At 40.2% G+C, this 17,871-nt stretch overlaps 6 protein-coding genes across 10 annotated transcripts; 4 read left to right on the forward strand and 2 right to left on the reverse strand.

The window, feature by feature from the left end:
* Positions 1-51: 51 nt before the first annotated feature.
* On the forward strand, positions 52-3,390 carry LOC130505090 (uncharacterized). Of its 2 annotated transcripts, none has more exons than XM_056999696.1 (8): positions 52-384; positions 475-1,067; positions 1,154-1,371; positions 1,456-1,768; positions 1,878-2,173; positions 2,259-2,553; positions 2,630-2,835; positions 2,937-3,390. In XM_056999696.1, exons 1-8 carry the CDS (start codon positions 120-122, stop codon positions 3,217-3,219), a joined length of 2,469 nt encoding a protein of 822 aa, XP_056855676.1. In that variant the 5' UTR covers positions 52-119; the 3' UTR covers positions 3,220-3,390. The 2 variants fall into 2 exon arrangements, with proteins under 2 accessions (XP_056855676.1, XP_056855677.1); XM_056999697.1 differs by having other exon boundaries at positions 2,940-3,390.
* Positions 3,391-3,999: 609 nt separating this feature from the next.
* On the forward strand, positions 4,000-6,180 carry LOC130494412 (SNAP25 homologous protein SNAP33). The gene is made up of 5 exons (XM_056999699.1): positions 4,000-4,214; positions 4,527-5,098; positions 5,224-5,317; positions 5,404-5,534; positions 5,735-6,180. Exons 2-5 carry the CDS (start codon positions 4,607-4,609, stop codon positions 5,930-5,932), a joined length of 915 nt encoding a protein of 304 aa, XP_056855679.1. The 5' UTR covers positions 4,000-4,214; positions 4,527-4,606; the 3' UTR covers positions 5,933-6,180.
* A 28-nt stretch (positions 6,181-6,208) lies between these two features.
* On the reverse strand, positions 6,209-6,965 carry LOC108805302 (uncharacterized). The gene is made up of 2 exons (XM_018577314.2): positions 6,949-6,965; positions 6,209-6,628 (listed from the first exon to the last, which is right to left on the reverse strand). The coding sequence occupies exon 2, from the start codon at positions 6,609-6,611 to the stop codon at positions 6,348-6,350; it is 264 nt and encodes an 87-aa protein (XP_018432816.1). The 5' UTR covers positions 6,612-6,628; positions 6,949-6,965; the 3' UTR covers positions 6,209-6,347.
* Positions 6,966-7,220: 255 nt separating this feature from the next.
* Positions 7,221-8,767, forward strand: LOC108859583 (phytochrome-interacting ankyrin-repeat protein 2). Of its 3 annotated transcripts, XM_056999700.1 has the most exons (3): positions 7,221-7,383; positions 7,472-7,549; positions 7,624-8,767. In XM_056999700.1, exon 3 carries the CDS (start codon positions 8,092-8,094, stop codon positions 8,617-8,619), a length of 528 nt encoding a protein of 175 aa, XP_056855680.1. In that variant the 5' UTR covers positions 7,221-7,383; positions 7,472-7,549; positions 7,624-8,091; the 3' UTR covers positions 8,620-8,767. The 3 variants fall into 3 exon arrangements, with proteins under 3 accessions (XP_056855680.1, XP_018488993.1, XP_056855681.1); XM_018633491.2 differs by lacking the exon at positions 7,472-7,549; XM_056999701.1 differs by lacking the exon at positions 7,472-7,549 and having other exon boundaries at positions 7,221-7,378.
* A 514-nt stretch (positions 8,768-9,281) lies between these two features.
* Positions 9,282-11,709, forward strand: LOC108805376 (probable leucine-rich repeat receptor-like protein kinase At1g35710; the record flags this gene model as incomplete). Its single annotated transcript, XM_018577407.2, is given in 11 exon segments — positions 9,282-9,359; positions 9,549-9,696; positions 9,793-9,864; positions 10,032-10,103; positions 10,273-10,344; positions 10,446-10,589; positions 10,683-10,763; positions 10,860-10,931; positions 11,013-11,084; positions 11,168-11,239; positions 11,368-11,709. Coding segments are annotated over 11 exon segments (974 nt in total), but the record flags the coding sequence as incomplete, so codon positions are not given.
* Positions 11,710-11,735: 26 nt separating this feature from the next.
* LOC108805377 (heparanase-like protein 2) lies at positions 11,736-14,529 on the reverse strand. Of its 2 annotated transcripts, XM_056999698.1 has the most exons (9): positions 14,159-14,529; positions 13,820-14,076; positions 13,498-13,718; positions 13,273-13,421; positions 12,951-13,184; positions 12,674-12,866; positions 12,475-12,600; positions 12,281-12,380; positions 11,736-12,195 (listed from the first exon to the last, which is right to left on the reverse strand). In XM_056999698.1, exons 2-9 carry the CDS (start codon positions 14,027-14,029, stop codon positions 11,812-11,814), a joined length of 1,617 nt encoding a protein of 538 aa, XP_056855678.1. In that variant the 5' UTR covers positions 14,030-14,076; positions 14,159-14,529; the 3' UTR covers positions 11,736-11,811. The 2 variants fall into 2 exon arrangements, with proteins under 2 accessions (XP_056855678.1, XP_018432910.1); XM_018577408.2 differs by having other exon boundaries at positions 13,820-14,529.
* Between the last annotated feature and the right edge of the window lie 3,342 nt (positions 14,530-17,871).

The following is a 17,871-nucleotide window of genomic DNA, read 5'->3' on the forward strand; positions in this document are numbered from 1 at the left end:
GAGGAAGTAGATCATTTTAAAGCTGTTGCCAAAAAAAAAAGATCATTTTCAAGCTATACAAGTAGGTTTTTGATAAAAGCTTTCAACTTTCATCACTGATAATTTTTTTAAAAAAAGTCATGTGCTTCGACTCAATCATCACCCACACGGCGGAGGCAGAGTACGCGACTGCTAAAACGTCGGTTTGGTGGGACATCGAGAACTGCACTGTTCCCAAGGGCTGGGAAGCTCATACCATCTCTCAGAAGCTAAACTCAGCGCTGGTGAACTTGAACTACCGTGGTCCTCTCTCCATCTATGCTTATGGCAACACAGATCTCATCCCCAAAGCTGTTCAGCAAGCTCTCTCCTCCTCTGGAATCTCTCTTAACCACGTCCCCTCCGGTTCGTCTAAACCTCTTTGATCTTAAAAACTGATACTTTAGTTCAAAGGGATGTGATTTTAGTATAAAGTCTTTGTCTTTCTAAACACAGGAAAGAAAGATGCGAGTGATAAGAAGATTCTGGTGGATATGCTTTTGTGGGTGTTGGAGAATCCTGCTCCTGCTAACTTGATGCTCATCTCCGGTGATGGAGACTTCTCTTATGCTCTTAACCGTCTCCGGATGAGGAGATACAACATTCTCCTCGCGCATCCTCTTCAAACTTCGCCTTTCTTGGTTGCTTCTGCGAGGACCTCGTGGATGTGGAAGAGCTTAATTGCAAGTGGTTGTCCATCCGCACGAAGCTGTTGTTGTTGTTGTTCCTCTGGTTCTGAAACATCCAGCCAAGACGTTTCTGTTTCTGTTTCTGAGCATGTTTTGTCCACACAAGCGATGGACTCAGGGTCTGGTGGTACTAGTAAGGCTGCGCGGAAGAAACTCAGAAGAATCCTGAGAGAACTAAATCAACAGGAGACAAAAAGAATGGAGCCTCAGAAGAAGTTTGGTGAGCCCGAAAACATAGCTGCAGGAGCATCAAGTGGGTGTCATGAGCAGGAGACAGAGATTGAGAATAAGGTAGTTGAAGCAGGAGTTGAGATGGTTGCGCTTTGCGGTTCGCCCAGTGTGGTGAAGAAGCAAGCAGAGGCAAGTTTTTTAAATATTTGATATTTGAGTCCAGATGTGAAATTGAAAATATGGTTTTGGTTGACTTTGACTTGACTTTGTGGCAGGCTGTGGTGAATGCTAAAGACATTGAAGAAATTGTTCAAGACAGTAGTAACCCGAAGTCTCGGGATGCCCAAGAAGAGTCTGAAAAGAGTGGAAGAGAGTTCTGGGAGGATTTTAAAGAAAGGCTGGACAAGAATGGTGGTGTAGCTCCTCCTCCTCTCAGTGTACATCATGTTTTCAGTGAACTAAGCCGCGACTTTCATGTGCCTAAAGAAGTCAGGTAATATTTAATTTCGATTGTGCCTTCTTCTTTACCGTCACATGTTTTAAGTATATTCTGATCTAATGATATTATGTGTAACAGGGAGTGTTTTGAAGCAATACTCAAGAAGCTAGAACCTACGCAAAATGATATTGAAATCGAGAAGTTGGAGGACATGCTCAAACAAGGCTCGGAAATAGAGTCAGGTGAGCCAGAGAATAATGCACCTGCAGAACCGACTGAGAATCTCGAGGGGGACATGACCAAAAAGATGGAGAAGAAGAGTACAGTGGTTGAAGGCAAATATGAACCATATGTTTGCGCTGTTTGCAATGTCGTTTGTGCACATCCTTCCGTGTACGAGTCTCATCATAAGGGAAGGAAGCATGCTGCTAAGTTTAAGAAGCACACAGAGGTAAGCTGACACGAACCAAAAGTCAGATGAAAATTTGTTTTGGGAGTCTATTTTGGCCTCAGCTCTAGACTCTCAACGTTTTGATGATACATTATCATTGTTGAAACAGGCTCTGCTTGATGGTCAACAAATACAACAAGAGGAAATCATTCGAGATAATGGTTTCCCGAGAGATATGACAAAGGAGCTCCAAATCAAGCCTGTAGAGGCACCTGAGAACATCGACTACTTAGATGACCAAAGAGAGGAGCTGGGAGAGAGATGTGCCACCAGCTCTGAGAGGAGTGTTGAAGAATTTTTTCAAACTATAGAAGAAGTAGGAGAGAATGATCACAAATCTCTTCCAAATGCAGAGTGTATCTTCACCGAACTAAACCCCGAGTTTTCTGCCCCTCAAGAATCTATGTAAGAACCTTCCAACTTTGACGTCTTTAATTATGATAAATCGAAGTGTTTCTCATTTCTATTGGTCATGGATGCTATCCGACAGGGATGGGATTGATGCCATTTTCAAGAAACCAGAAGTCTCACAAGATGCAAACTTAAGCCAGGAGTTTGAGAGTATGCCAAACGGGAACCTTGAAATGAACTCAGGCGATCCTGAAAGTACCACTGAGCATCCAGAGGAGTACATGGACATGAAGAAGGAGAAGGTGACTAAAGATAAAGCTGAACTTAAAGCATATGTATGTAGTATTTGCAGTGTGATCTGCCTTTCTCCAACCGTCTTTGAGGCTCACCTGATGGGCCGAAAGCACGCTAAAGGGGTAAAGAAACACTCAGAGGCAAGTTGAGAAGTTAGCGCTTACATTAGATTTGAACGAGCGTGAAGACTAATATCTGTTTTATCACTGAGTACAGGTTCTCTTTGATGATAAAAAGATTGTGGAACAGAGTCTTGAAGAGAAAGATCATCCAAGAGACGCGTTGGAAGAGCTACAGTTTGTTGTGCCTAAGGACGCACAAGTGAGCGTCAAAGAAGTTACTCAAATCAGTAAAGCACGAGTAGATAATAAAGATAATGAACAGATTCTAAGTGTTGAGTTTGCAGAACCCAAAGAAGCGAGGTGATGTAACTGTGTGACTTGGTCGTGTATTTTTAATTAGTAAAAAGTTACCATCTTGCTTGTTTCTGATAGCAGTGGCCCTTCTCTTTGTCTATAAGCAGCAGAGAGCGATTTGACTCGATTGTCAAAAGATTAGACCTTTTCATGGAGAAAACGTCAAAGCAGACGCTGGTCGAGTCTGAAAACGCATCTGAAGGTGTGGAGGAGGTGGTGGGGACAGGGAAGCAGAATGGAGTTGCAGTAGCTGAAATTAGGGTTTGTGATTGGTGCAATGTGGTATGCAATACCCAAATGGACTTTGATTCACATATAGCAGGTGAGGAGCATGCTGCAACTTTGAGAAAGCATGTTCCTCTGGTGAAGAATGACGTTGCCGTGGTATAGAAGCAAAGCTGGGGCCAAACTTGCTTTAAGTTAGAAAGAATTGGCCTTAGGCTCACTGGTATCCATTGTCATGTGATGACTAACAAAACTGTAATTAATGGGCCTCTTTTAAGGTTCATTAAGATGTGGCCTATTTAAATAAATTTTGCCCATAACTGAAAGAAATAAATGAATGGGTCAAGAAAAAAAGTAAAACAACTGGTTTATTTGTATTATTAATCAAAATAGTCTTGTAAAGTTTTTGCAGAACCTATTCCAACTTGTTCTCCATTAAAATAAATCATTCTAACTTGGTATTATATATCAACTAATCCCATAATCGAATACTGAATACACTTGTTTAAAAGAAAAAAAATATGAATAATTAATTTAAGTTGTCAAGTTTTAAAATTTCGTTTTCTTATAGATAAAATGTCAAATTGTATAATTCTTCTGAAAAATACTAAAGCATGAATGTCAAACAATTTAAAAACTGTTCAAGTAGGATATTTTGTGGGTAGAATATGTTTTTTGTTTGTTTTTAAACACATGTGGGTAGAGTGTGTTATTTGACAAATTCAACAGAGAAGGTTCTTTCTGGAAGACAAATCGAGATAGCAACGTCAAAATGGAAATTAGGATGGCTCATGAAATCATAACCATTGGGTGCAAATTAGTTTTTTTTTTCGGTTGATAAACTAAACATTTAGTTAATTTCAAAATTGTATAATTATTGCTGAATTTTTAATAATTTTGTTTTAACACGCTTACTTACTGCTAATGAGAACAATATTTTTCTGCTTTTTAATTTCTGCGTGGTTAAACTAATCGTCAACAAAAACTTATTAGTAATTTCGTGGGTCGTTCTAATTCTATAAGTCGTTTCCGCGTTAACTCCCTTTTGTTGATCCCTTCTTCTACGTCTTCGTCTTCGTATTGATTTGGTCCCTCTTTTCTCATTAAGAACCCAATCTTCTTCTTCCTCATCGACTCCACTTCTTCGCTTATCCACGTAGGTATAACCCCCGATCTACTCTCTCTCTCTCTCTCACTCAGTGCTCAATTTCAGATTTCTCCTTGTTTTATAGATCTTAGGGTTTTCGATTGTTGTTGTTTCGATGCGTAGAGAATCAGAGAAGCTATCATACTCTTATTAGCGTCATACGTTACCTTCTGCTTGACAAATTAGGTTTTAAACTTTGAATGAACTTCAAAGCTTTGTTTTTTTTTCTTTCAAAGTCTTACTTTTAAGTCTCTTAGCTTAAAAGTGATTAGAACCACAACATCAAAATCCTGATTACTGTTTGTGTTTGATGATCTCTCTACAGGAAGGGAAGGTTTTATTACTTAGCAAAACCCAATTCTTTCTGTGAGATAATATTACTTTTGAGAGAGAGACGACGAGACAATGTTTGGTTTGAGGAAATCACCGGCTAAGCTTCCCAAGCACCACTCTGCCGATCCTGGTTTCCACAAATCTTCCAAGCCCAATCCTTTCGACTCAGATGATGAACTGGACAACAACAACAAGAACAAACACACACTTAACCCCTCCAAGAGGACTTCCTCTGAACCTTCCTTGGCTGAAATGACCACCACCAACCCTTTTGATGGTGATAAGGTTCATACTTCTTCATCCAAGCAGTCCTCTAACTCCAGGTACCAGTACAAGAACAACTTCCGCGACTCCGGAGGCGTTGAAAGCCAGTCTGTTCAGGAGCTTGAGGGCTATGCTGTTTACAAGGCTGAGGAGACTACCAAATCTGTGCAGGGCTGTCTCAAGGTGGCTGAAGATATTAGGTCTGATGCTACTAGGACTCTGGTCATGTTGCACGAGCAGGGCGAGCAGATCACCAGGACGCACCATCAAGCTGTTGAAATTGATCATGATCTCAGTAGAGTAAGCTAGCTGCTTCTTTTTTTTCAATCTTTCAGTATTAGTTGGTGTGGAATAAGAATGACAAGAGACGCATGAGGTTTTGTTGATTTAGATACTTATATTATATGTCCTTTTATGATGTGCAGGGTGAGAAGCTTCTTGGAAGCCTTGGAGGTATGTTTTCAAAGACTTGGAAGCCGAAGAAGACTCGCCCTATAAATGGTCCTGTCATAACTAGAGGTTTGCTTCTTTCTTGCTCCTACTCGATTATCCTCGCTGCTATATCTTTGCCCTTTTTCCTGATTGCATGCTTCTCTTTCTGTTAGATCACTCACCAACGAGAAGAATTAACCACTTGGAGAAAAGGGAGAAACTGGGACTGAACCCAGCACCTAAAGCACAATCAAGAAGCAGAGAACCGCTTCCTGAATCAGCTGATGCATATCAAAGAGTGGAGGTTAGTTATCTTCCCTCTCTTCATTTTTTTCCCTCCTTTCAGAGAAACATTACTATCTACAAATCGTGCATCTCGTATGAGTTGCATGAACATCATGCAAATGCACAAGGAGGCACGCTTCTTTTTAACTTTTGTGGAACAAAAGTTTTGTCTATTGTCTGTAGTCCTCTGCTAAGTTTTAGACTCTCGTTTATTGGCAGATGGAAAAAGCTAAGCAAGACGATGGGCTTTCAGATTTGAGTGATATACTGGGAGAGCTAAAGAACATGGCAGTTGACATGGGAAGTGAAATCGAAAAGCAGAATAAAGGACTTGATCATCTTCAAGATGATGTTGACGAACTCAACTTCAGAGTCCAACAATCTAACCAACGCGGCCGCCATTTACTCCGAAAGTAATGAACAGATCTCACTAGTCACTACACTACTTGCTCTTTTGTTCGATCTTCTCTGATCTTCGTTGCTTAAAACTCAACCCGGTTCTTATCATTGTTATATACGTTTCTGTCTATGTTTGCATTTGATATTATGATGAAAAACCAATACTCTTTATTGTGCAAACTTAGGCAATCTTGCTGTTGTTTTTCTGTATCATAAAGATGAATAGTGTTTTTGAATCCTAGATTTATGTAACCTTTACAGCATCAGTGCTAAAGACACAAAGATTAGACGAGAAGCACATAAGTCAAACACCACTAGTTCATCAATCATCATTATTCACAATCAGAACACAAAAGCCAATGGTTTCAAGATGATAAAAAAAAAAAACAAATAGCTTTTGAGGGTATTGGAAATAATGAGAAACATACAAATACTATTGAACCTTGAGTTCCATGATGTTCTTTGTCTTGGGAGGATATGCCAAGTAAACCTTGAGAACCCTCTGTACAGCCTCCAGCTGTGCATTGCCTTCATCATAAGCCTCAATGGCCTTTAACGGGTCAGTGAGGTTCTTGTTCATGCGGAACCCATCCAAGGTCCTTCGCTTGGTGTACTCCCTGATGTTGTAGTCAGGGTATTTACGTCCCGCTCGAAGCAGGGAACGACAGAGGCTGATCACTTGACATTTCGCTACCATTGCAAAACCAACCCCTGCTGCTTAGATACCGTAGAATCATTATAAGAATATACATCAACTGGGAAGAAGAAGAACATCAGCATAAAAAAAATCTAACTAGTGATGAGATTCATTATCAGCAGCATTCAATTCCAGCTCTCCCAACATTATCAACAAAAACTTTTTTTTTTAAAACAATGAATTAGACAAGAACATCTGAGTCACAAGAGGTTCCGACCACATTTCACCAAAAAAGAGACAAGAGCAGCTGAATCACAAGAGGATCCGTCCGACCAAACTCACCAACCATTAACATAGAATTAAACGGATAAGGAACTCCAAATCCATATATACATACCAGAATGAATACCCCGGAATGTAGTTAGTTCCCTCCCTTGCGTCAACAAAGCGAGCTTAGAGATGAGATTCTCTGTTCCGTTCGAAGCTGTGCTACTACATAGATATAAACCTCGTGTACCAGAAACTAAACCGGGAAATAATCTGAAAACCGGTTGTTATATAATGGGCCGAATATTAAGGCCCGTTAAAATTAGGCTGATAGTGATAATAAGCCTTGTATGAGCTGGCATATTCGATGGCACACAAATATAGTAAACAAAGCTCATCTTCTCTGTGTCTTCTTCTTCTTCTTCCAAATTCGATTCGATCTATTCTTCGACGAGAGAACCCTAGCGCAAACTCTTATAGATTCCTCAGCGAGAAGAAAATCTATAAACTCCGAGCTTGAGTTCCCCAGCTCTCTCTCTATCTATCTCTCTCCTCGCTGGGTAAGGTACGAGCTCGATTTCAGTATGTGTCATCATCTTTCGTTGAAATTGATTTGCTTATTCGTCGTTGTTATCCATCATTTGGATTCGTAGAATTTGCGTGGATTTGAAAAGCCTTTGATGCCTTGATTAGTTTCCTTGTTTCGATTTTATCTACAGATTAAGCTGAAGGTATGGGTGGGATGTGGTTTTGTGTTAGGAGAAATCAATTGATTTTACTAATTTGGTTTCTTGTTGTTTGGCAGATCTTTGGTGGTTTTGATTCAACAGTTTTTATCTACTTGCTTGAGATTTTGGGGGGTAAAGTCTACACAGTTCAGTATCGATGTGCTCCACTAGGATGATGATCCCTAATCATTAGACTTTTCAAAAGTTGATGCTCATGTTCTCGCCTCTGTCTATGGCTTTTACTGTCATCCTTCAAAAGCTTAGTGTCTTTGGCCCCGGTCTGAATCCCTCTTTCCCTTACTGCATCGCCAATTACTCCCGTTAGTTACCATAACTCTGCCTCCTTCAGTGGTCCCTGCTTCTTGATATTCTTGAGTGAGATTTACACCAAACCAGATCATGTAAATCTGGTGCTCTCTCATAGCATAAAGTGTATCCTTCTGACTGAGTTCTTCTTTGATTATCACCTACCTGAGTCTCCTAGTTCTGCTCGCATCTTACTCTCAAAGCTAGCTCTTACTTTGCCTGAAAGCTTAGACGCAAGAATGCTCCAAGAAGAGGCGGTTGGATTCTCTCTCCGGCGCAACTCTTTTAGGCGCCGATCCCCAAGATCAAACGTTGACGACAGGGGATGGACTCCGCTCCACATCAAAGCCCGGAAAGGCGATCTGAAGTCCGTCAAACAGCTGCTCGACCAAGGGTTCGACGTGAACGCTCTAGCTTGGGGACCCAAGTCGAAAGGAGTGACTCCGCTTCACCTCGCTGCCGAGGGAGGTCACATCGAAGTCATGGATCTGCTCCTCGAGCGCGGGGCCAACATCGATGCCAGGACGTGGGGCTCTTGCGGGTGGACACCTCTCCACGCCGCGGCCAAGGAGAGGAAGAGAGAAGCGGTGAAGTTTCTGGTGGAGAACGGCGCGTTTCTGCCTGATGACATAAGTGATACGAGATTCAATCCGCCGGTGCATTACTGTCACGGGCTGGAGTGGGCGTACGAGGAGATGAAGAGGCTTAACAGTGAGTCTTCTTCTTCTTCGTCTGGTGGAGACACGTCTTGCAGTTCAGAGAACTGATCTTTGTTGCTATCTTTTTCCTCTGTTTTTTCCTCAAGTCTTGCCGTTGAGAGAAACTGGGGTTTGTGTTTTTTGGTTTTGTACCTTGTTGTATGTCTCAAAACTGCTGCTGTGACATATTATTGCATAATAAATGTTGTGTATGTGATATGTTTTAACTTCTGTTTGAGAAAGAAGTCAACTTTTGTTTAACGCTTGCTCTCGGTTAACCGGTTCTGGATTAGTCAATATGAGCACACTAGTCTTGGTCTCATCTAGAGTTATGATATTCTACCAACATGTTGATTTATTAGTGAGGCGAATGAATCTAAATCATCTCTATTACTCGAGGAGTGATTAACATAATCAACACAGAGTAGACACAAAACTTAAAAATTGTGATTCTAAATCTAAACCATTTACTAATATTTAAATTATTAATATTTGCCTAACATGGTAGTAGGGAGATTAGCACAAACCGGACGCGTTAGGTCCGAAACCAATGAATGAATCTGGAACAAACCCGGGTCGTTACCAGACCCGTCGGTGAGAAACAAACGGGTATTAAAAAACACGTATTCGGACAAGAAAAAATGGTTTCCTGTATATTATCGCTCGCCTCTTAGATCCGTTTTGTTCTTATTCACACTTGAGCTGTTAAGCGAAAATAGAAACCATGGCATCTCGCTGTGATCTACTTGTAATCTTCGTCTTGTCTCTCCTCGTTGCTCTCACTCACTCCAAGACGTTGAAGCGAGACGGTACGGATCGTTTATAGCTCTTTAACAGATTTTAATTTTTTTGGTTGGGTTTCAATTCTTATCTAAAGCTGAGCTGAATTTTGTGTAGGAACAATGATTAGATCTGATTGATAGTGTCTGTAACTAAATCTCAGTCCGAGTTCTGTCTTATCAGCTCATGTTAAATCTGTGTCGGGATCTTGTTTACAGTGAAAGCTTTGAATGAAATCAAAGCCTCATTGGGGTGGAGAGTGGTGTATTCATGGGTGGGTGACGATCCTTGTGGAGATGGAGACCTTCCTCCTTGGTCTGGTGTTACCTGCTCTACTCAAGGTGACTATAGGGTTGTCACTGAACTGTAAGTTCCAAAGTTTCTCTTACTTAATGGTTTGTTCTTCTGTTATATTCGCTTGACTGAAACACTATTTTGGTTTTGATCTTTTCTGATTTGCAGAGAAGTATACGCCGTTTCGATTGTTGGACCATTCCCCATTGCAGTAACAAACCTTCTGGATCTCACTAGACTGTATGCTTCTCCCTAGCTCCTTCTTTCTTTTTTGTGTGTGTGTGACATTAAATAGATCTATGTTAGACAACTTTGAATGTCTATCTGCAGACAAGATAAAGGTTAGAGCTTTGATGTTTTTTTTCTGAGATGGTAGTTGGATTGAAAATGGTTTTTGATTTTTTCAGGGATCTACATAACAACAAGCTCACTGGTCCAATCCCTCCCCAAATTGGACGACTGAAACGCCTGAAAGTACTGTATGTTCCTTTCTCCTCTCTCTTTTTATCTTTGTTTATCCGTTCTGAGAGACCAAACTCGGGATAGTATCCAAGTTTCTTCTTCAGGAAACACAGATTTGTATTTAAAGATGTTATGTGTTATTATTTGTATCTCATCATATCATTTACTCTCTTGTAACCCAATTAGAAACCTGAGGTGGAACAAACTGCAAGATGTGATTCCCCCTGAGATCGGGGAGCTCAAGAGACTAACGCATTTGTAAGTCTACCCTCTTGTTTTTTAGCTTCTGATGATTGTCTGTCCATTTGCCTTCAAAAAATGAAAATCATGTTTTCCTTTTCTTTTTTTTTGTTGGTAAGGTACTTGAGCTTCAATAGCTTCAAGGGAGAAATTCCAAAGGAACTGGCTGCTCTTCCCGAGCTTCGGTATCTATACCTTCAAGAAAACCGTCTCATTGGTAGAATTCCTGCTGAACTGGGGACGCTTCAAAACCTCCGCCATCTGTATAACACCCACTTCTCATCTTCCTATGTTACAGTTTTTAGTCTTTTAACACTACTGACATCTGTGTTTTTGGTTTTCTTTTTTTTTTTCAGAGATGCTGGTAACAATCATTTGGTGGGAACTATAAGGGAGCTCATCCGTTTTGATGGTAGCTTCCCATCTCTTCGCAACCTGTAAGCATCCCCTTCATAAATCTCCTCTTTGCTTCTCTCTTTTCTATTATTATACACACTGAGTTTTTTCTCTTTCTAAAACCTCTGATCATTTAGGTACTTGAACAATAACTATTTGAGTGGAGGAATCCCTGCTCAGCTATCGAATCTTACAAGCTTAGAGATTGTGTAAGCATCCTAACACACTGCACATTAAGATATCTGAAAAACAAACCATGTTCTGGGGATAACTCTTACTTTATTATGTAGGTACCTGTCTTACAACAAGTTTATTGGAAACATTCCTTTCGCCATTGCTCATATTCCTAAGCTGACATTCCTGTAAGTTTTTTTAGCTTTATCTCAGATTTTGCTCACAGTCCCAAATAAAATATGCATTCTCATGGGCTCATTATGAAAACCAGGTATCTTGATCACAACCAATTCACTGGGAGAATCCCAGACGCTTTCTACAAGCATCCTTTCCTCAAAGAAATGTGAGTTCTCCGAGTATAAGAATTTAAACAGTGGGAACGCGAGTTTCTGACGACTCATCATGGTGCAGACAAGTTTTTGGTTTTACTTTTTCTTCAGCCTTCACTGAGACCTGTTTATAATTTTTCAGGTACATTGAAGGCAACATGTTCAAACAAGGGGTAAACCCAATTGGTACCCACAAAGTTCTTGAAGTTTCTGATGCTGATTTTGCTGTGTGATGACGAGGTAGAAGAAGAGTTCTAGGAAGGAGGTTATAGAGAAAAATGTCTCAGACCTACCTCCTCAGAGATGGTTCCACTTTAGCTTTCTTCACTATTGATGTTTTGTATGGTCTTGATCTTTGCAAATGAAAAGACAACATAAGACTACAAAGTGTTTTTTTTTCTTCTTCATATTGTATAGAGTTAGACACACTCCATTAATCTATATTTATCCTTAATCAAATTATAAGAATATGGATTGGAATAAACCAGTTATTAATGTATTTGTTTATGCAACCAAGAAAAGAACACTTTGTTATTCAAGTTTTCCTTTTTTTTTTTAACAAGTTACCAAAAGATCATCATTGTCTTCATGAACAAGCAGGAGCATCAAAGGTAGGCAACACAATGAACGAGATGGACAATGGATTGATATAAACGGGAGATCTCACGCCGTGACGAACCGGTTCAAGCTTTGGGATATCTCCAGCGGCCGTTGGTTCCAAAGGCTTACCGTTCAAGAGCATTATCTTGCTCCTCAAGTCACCGTCTTTTGGTCTCAAGTGATACTCTTCTCTGTTCAAATATCCATCAGAAGCTTTGTTTCCTACCCAAGAAACCTTGTTCTTGATCGTTTCCAAGAAAGATCTCCTCTTCGTTGATTCTGCCTGCAAAACCACCTTCACGCCATTGCTGACTGCTACTGTAAACGTCGTTTGCTGACTCAGATTAATCAGAAGAATCGTTATCCCCGTCTGAGATGATATGATAGATTCCATGGTCAACAAACTAGAGGATCGCTTATAGACAAGAGAGATAAAGATATACACACACACTCACTCTTCCTTTGGAACAATGAACGTATGTCCGTAGATACTCTGATGCATTTGTCTGAACGCCGAGAACGCCTTTACCCATCAAACGATGCCAAAGTAGCGCACTGGTTGGATACAAAAAAAGGTAAGTGTTTACTTTGTTTGAGATCAAGAAGTTTATGTAATGACTAAGTTAAATAATGTTGGTTATGAACTTACCTGTAGTAATCTGGATTGGGAACAAACGTTTCCTTCTCGAGCAGACCATAGAAACCTCCAACCAAGGCTTGTCTGCAGTATACTTTAGTGTTGTGCATAGACGACATACCAAACTGATCTAGATACCTAAGAAGGAAGGAACAGGTTTTGGTTATAATATCATCAAAGAAAGAAAAGATTTAATGATATGCTTTCTTACCAGAAGCTGTTGATGAATGTATCAGAAACCTGACGGCCACCGCTATTAAAAGCACCTCCAGCTTCTCCAACCCAAGCAGAAGCCCAAGGTCCATGTTCTTGAATCGTTCTGTCAACGTTCTCGAATGTTCCTGAAACTGATCCGCTCAAGTAGTTTGGATCTAGTATCCTACTCCCAAGCTTTGGATCATTCCCTGAACAAAAGATTCATCCTAAACTCAACACTCAGCATTGTTTAGAAACGCTACAAAAGAGAGCAAGTCCAATTAATGCAAGACCTGGACCAAGATTGTATATATGATGAGTCATGACATCAAGAACACCAGGTCCAGAGAGGCGAAAAAGCTCAGAGTACCATTTTTCTTCATAGAACCCTCCAGGAGCTAGAAGCAAAGGTTTGGTCCGAGAACTCTTGTAAACGTTCTTGATTACATCTTTCAGTACTATCAAGTCGTTACCGTAGAGCTCTACACTCACACTTGTACCAATCCCGCTTCCACTAAGCTCATTACCTAATCAAGAGCCAAGAAACAGAAATAAAAAAAAAATTATTAAAGAACGGAGCAGGCAGAGGAAAAGAGATACAAGTTATATACATACCAAACTCCCATGAGTCTATAGTATAACCCTTAGAGACTGTATAGTTCATGAAATCTTGAGTGTTGGTGTGATCCCACTCCCCTCCCCATGCATTTCCACTGAGTTTCTCTCTACCGTATAACGCATTCAAACCGAAAGTCACAATAGCCCTGCAGAGATAATAAGAGTTTAGATCATTGTGGTTACTACTATACTAGTAAGTAGGCTTAATTTGTTTTTACATACCCGGTTGCGTGGAAGAAACGGTTAAGTTCGTCCCAACGTTCCATATGCAAACATCCTTCAGAGAATCCGAACAAGCCATCGCCAGTCTTCTTGAACCCACTGCAAGGAGTCTTCAAGTCACCTACGTCGTAGATCACTTGATCTTGCAAGGAGCCACCTATTCTTATCCTCAGCGCCTTGAAAGCTTGAATGGCTTTAGCAAGAAGAGGAGAAGACAAGTTCTGAAAAACATCAAGACAAGGACCTTTCGGTTAGATGAAGTAACTAACATTAGGGTAAGTGTGGTCAAAGCTTGAAAGGTGTTTATTATTTTTATATTTACCAAGTTGATGAGAGAGGCGTAGCCCCAGGGACACTGATCATAATTGCATTTTTCAGGTGGCCACCAATCAAGTGTTGCGCAGACAAAGTTGTCATCGATCTCAGCGATTTGGCGTGTACCGTCTATTACAATAGTGGTTTGTTCCAGGTTGGTGGCAGAAGTAACACCAAGACAACCCAAGAACACAAGGAAACAAACGTTGTTGCTCATTTTTTTTGTTTGGTTTGTTTGTGACGCACGTCTCTCTATCGGTTGATCTGAAAGCAAGAAAACATAAAGCATAAATTTATACTTTCAGAGAGACCAAGAAAAAATTAGTTGAGGAACTAAGGAAAATACAATGCAGAGGAAGAAGAGGAACAAAACTCAAACTTGCTTATCAAAACAAGCAAATGATTACAGAGGAAACTAAGAAATTTAATAAGAAACATCCTATAGAGATAAACCTTAAAAATATAAATAATGGATGGTTGTTGTTGAACTGGAATAAGCAGATTATCCTTAAAAAAGAAACCACTACAAGAAAACATATTATTTACCAGGGCGATATTCGTTGTAAATTCGTTGTAAAAGGGGGATTACGACGAATTTACCTCGAAAAGCGATTCGTTGTTATTCGTCCGTCGTAAAAGAAGATTCGTCGTAAACGCCACGTAACGGTTACGAGTTAATGAATTCGTCGTAAAGGCGAAGGAAAGCATTCGTCGTAATGTCCACGTAAAGCCTCGTTGTAACTAACTCGTAAAGATTCGTCGTAAAGAAGTTGTAAAGAATTCGATGTAAATTCGATGTAAACATTCAATGTAAATTCGTTGTAAAATTTACGACGACTTTACATCTCCTTCGTTGTAAACTCGATGTAATTATTTACATCGTATTTACGAGTACTTCGATGTAAATTCGTTGTAAACTTTACGACGAATTTACATCGTTATTTTATTTATTATATTAATTATATTAATTTCATTTATTATTTTATTTTTATTTATAATAAATTTGGAAATTATAAAAATTAAAATTTCAAATAATAAAAAACAATTGTTTAGAAAATAAATATTCCATAAATAAAATTTAAGTTTTAATATTTTACAAAACAAAATTATAAAAATAAAAATCTACGGGAGCGATACATCATCAAAGTAGCCGGTCCCGCTCGGTCCCTCTCCGCTCGTTCCCGCTCCCACTGGATCGGTAGATTCGGGATCCCGTTGTTGCATCCCGAGAGCTTCTCGTCTGGCCGCCAACGCTCTCTGCATGTTGGGGTTCCCCATCGCCATAATATCCAACAGGTTCTCGAGAGAGTCTAAACGCTCCTGCTGGGTATCCAATCGAGCCTGCATCTGAGAAGTCTCTTGGGCCTGTCTAGAAGAGTAAGACGAAGTCGCCCTTGCGACTTCGTTTACAGAACCGATTCCCACCGTCCGACCCTTCTTTCTTGGAGCGACCTACAAAAAATAATATTAAATAGTTAATATTGTTGAAATAGTAAAATTAATTTAAACAAAAGCTTTTAAATTTTACCTCCTCGAAGATCCTGTCGACCTCTTCCGTCGTCAATTTGACGGGTAATCCATCCGGAGACTGCTGGGTAAGTTGCGTCTCCCGCTCATCAACCCGAGCAGCCACAGTGTTGAAGAGCTTCTCGGATGCAGGATCAACAAAAGTCCCGTCCGGTTTGGCGTGAGTCATCTTGAAGAGGTCGGACAAAGATGGCATGACTCCGGTCTTCTCAAACTACAAAACCAATAATAAAATATTAAATATTGAAATTCAAATTTATTAATAAAATAAATATTTCAACTAAAACTTACAGCGTCGAGACGGATCCCGGCATGAGGTTTTTGCCCGGTGGTATGAAGCATAGGCAAATTCCCGTCTTTATCCTTGGTCCTACGGGAAGCAGAGCAGGAGTTGGCCTTCTTGATTGAGCTGGGTAGCTTCCAAAAGGCGATGAGGCCATCCCATACATCCTTGGTGACCCCAGTGGGCTTCCCGTCATAACCGTAGATCTCCCACTTATCCTTCCAATCCGAGACCGTGTTGGTAAGGCGAGTCTTCGCCTTTGCCTCGAATTCCTTCTTCACCATTTCGGTGATTCCTAAGGACCAATTCCACCTTTGCTGAAACAAACAAAAATATGAAACCATTAATAATTAATTATTAATAATTAATAAAAATAATAAAATTAAATATAAAAAAGAAAATTGAAAAATTACCGCAAACTGTTTAAACCAAGTGGTCTTGACGTGATCTGGAGTCAAGCTCCAGTTTGGATAAGCTCCGTCGAGGTATCCCTTCATCGTCTTTGAAACGCTCCGGGAAACACGGTTGTTGGCACCAAACCTGCAAATTGAACCAACTTGTTAATAAAATATATAAAAATGATTTGAAATTTTTAAATTATAAATTTACTTACCAATAAGTACCCGGCGGTCTATCGGGGTCCAAAACGTCCATACCCTCCCGTCCAGGCGCGGAAAGCAAATCCTCCACTGTATATCTTGCGTATGGTGCATGAGGAGGCACCCGCAAGTCTGGATGAACATCTACCCCTGGAATGGGCTCCTGCGGAGCTGCTGGTGGAGGAGGTGGAGCCATCTGAGCTGCTGGTGGCGGAGGTGGAGCCATGTGAGGTGCGGGAGGAGGACTCCAAACTCTCTGAGATGTCTGAGAGTCCGGAACGGCATCAGAAGATGCTCGGCCGCCGGAAGAAGAAGACGTCCCGGCACCGTCGCCAAACATCTCATCATAAGTCGGTGGTGGTTTTTTCCTAGGAGCCATGATCTACATTATTTAAAAAAAAAATAATTAAAAATCACAACACTATTAATTAATTATTTTTAAAAAAAATTCTCTATACTAACCACCTAAACTAATTCCCTAAACTAATTCTCTAAACTAATTCCCTATACTAACCACCTAAACTAATTATAAAAAAAAAACTAACTAGAGAGAGAGAGAGAGGAGTTACCTTAGAGAGAGAGAGATTTGTGAGGAATGAACGAGGAAGCCTCGTTCAGAGGCGTTGCATATATAAAGAAAACACGTTCCTCGTAAATTCGTCGTAAATTTACGAGGAATATACCAGGCCCGCGTTTTTGGGTTTACGACGAAAGTACCAGGCCCGCGTTTTTGGGTTTACGAGGAATATACCAGGCCCGTGTTTCAGTTTACGACGAATTTACGAGGACACGTGCTTTCTGGGTTTTTGGGTTTACGACGAAAGTACCAGGCCCGCGTTTTTTGGTTTACGAGGAATATACCAGTCCCGTGTTTCAGTTTACGACGAATTTACGAGGACACGTGCTTTCAGGAATTACGACGAATGTACCAGGCCCGCTTTTTTTGTTTACGACGTGTTTACAACGAATCTTTGAAACCACAAATCAAATCCCTAAACCCCGATTCATGGTTTACAACGAAGTTACGACGAACCTAAACTTTACGAGGAAATTACCAGGCCCGCGTTTTTTTTTACAACGAAATTACAACGAAATATGTGAAACCCCGAAAATCAAAATCCCTAAACCCCAAACTTACATATCTATACTATCATATCTTCTACACATTCAACCTCTTTTTCCAACTGAAACCATAAACTCCAATTTTTTTTTTAAATGCATATTATATAAATTAGAATTTGATACACATATGAAGAATTCTAACAAAAATCAACATTTGTTACATATCTTACATCATGAAGAATCGTTTGAGTTCTCATCAACATCACTACAATGATCATCATCGCTTCTATCGAACTCATCTTCACGTGCTTCATCCGTCACATCTTCGGGAAGATCTTCATATTGACAGTTATCCGAGTCGATCAAAAGAATTTCATCAGTTTGTTGATCAGGTACCTCAACTTCATTGATTGCATCTTCTTCTTGCAAAGGTGGTTCTTCTCCAGCAACAATCCGTCCACGAGGTGTTATTTTGATAGCAGTTAACCAATTTATCCCAGAACTTCGAAGGCGAGGGTATGGAAGGAAGCTAACTTGTTCGGCTTGGGAAGCTAAGATGAAAGGCTCGAATTTGTTATATCTTCTCCC

Source organism: Raphanus sativus, unplaced genomic scaffold, assembly GCF_000801105.2.
Source record: "Raphanus sativus cultivar WK10039 unplaced genomic scaffold, ASM80110v3 Scaffold2017, whole genome shotgun sequence".
Classification (NCBI taxonomy): domain Eukaryota; kingdom Viridiplantae; phylum Streptophyta; class Magnoliopsida; order Brassicales; family Brassicaceae; genus Raphanus; species Raphanus sativus.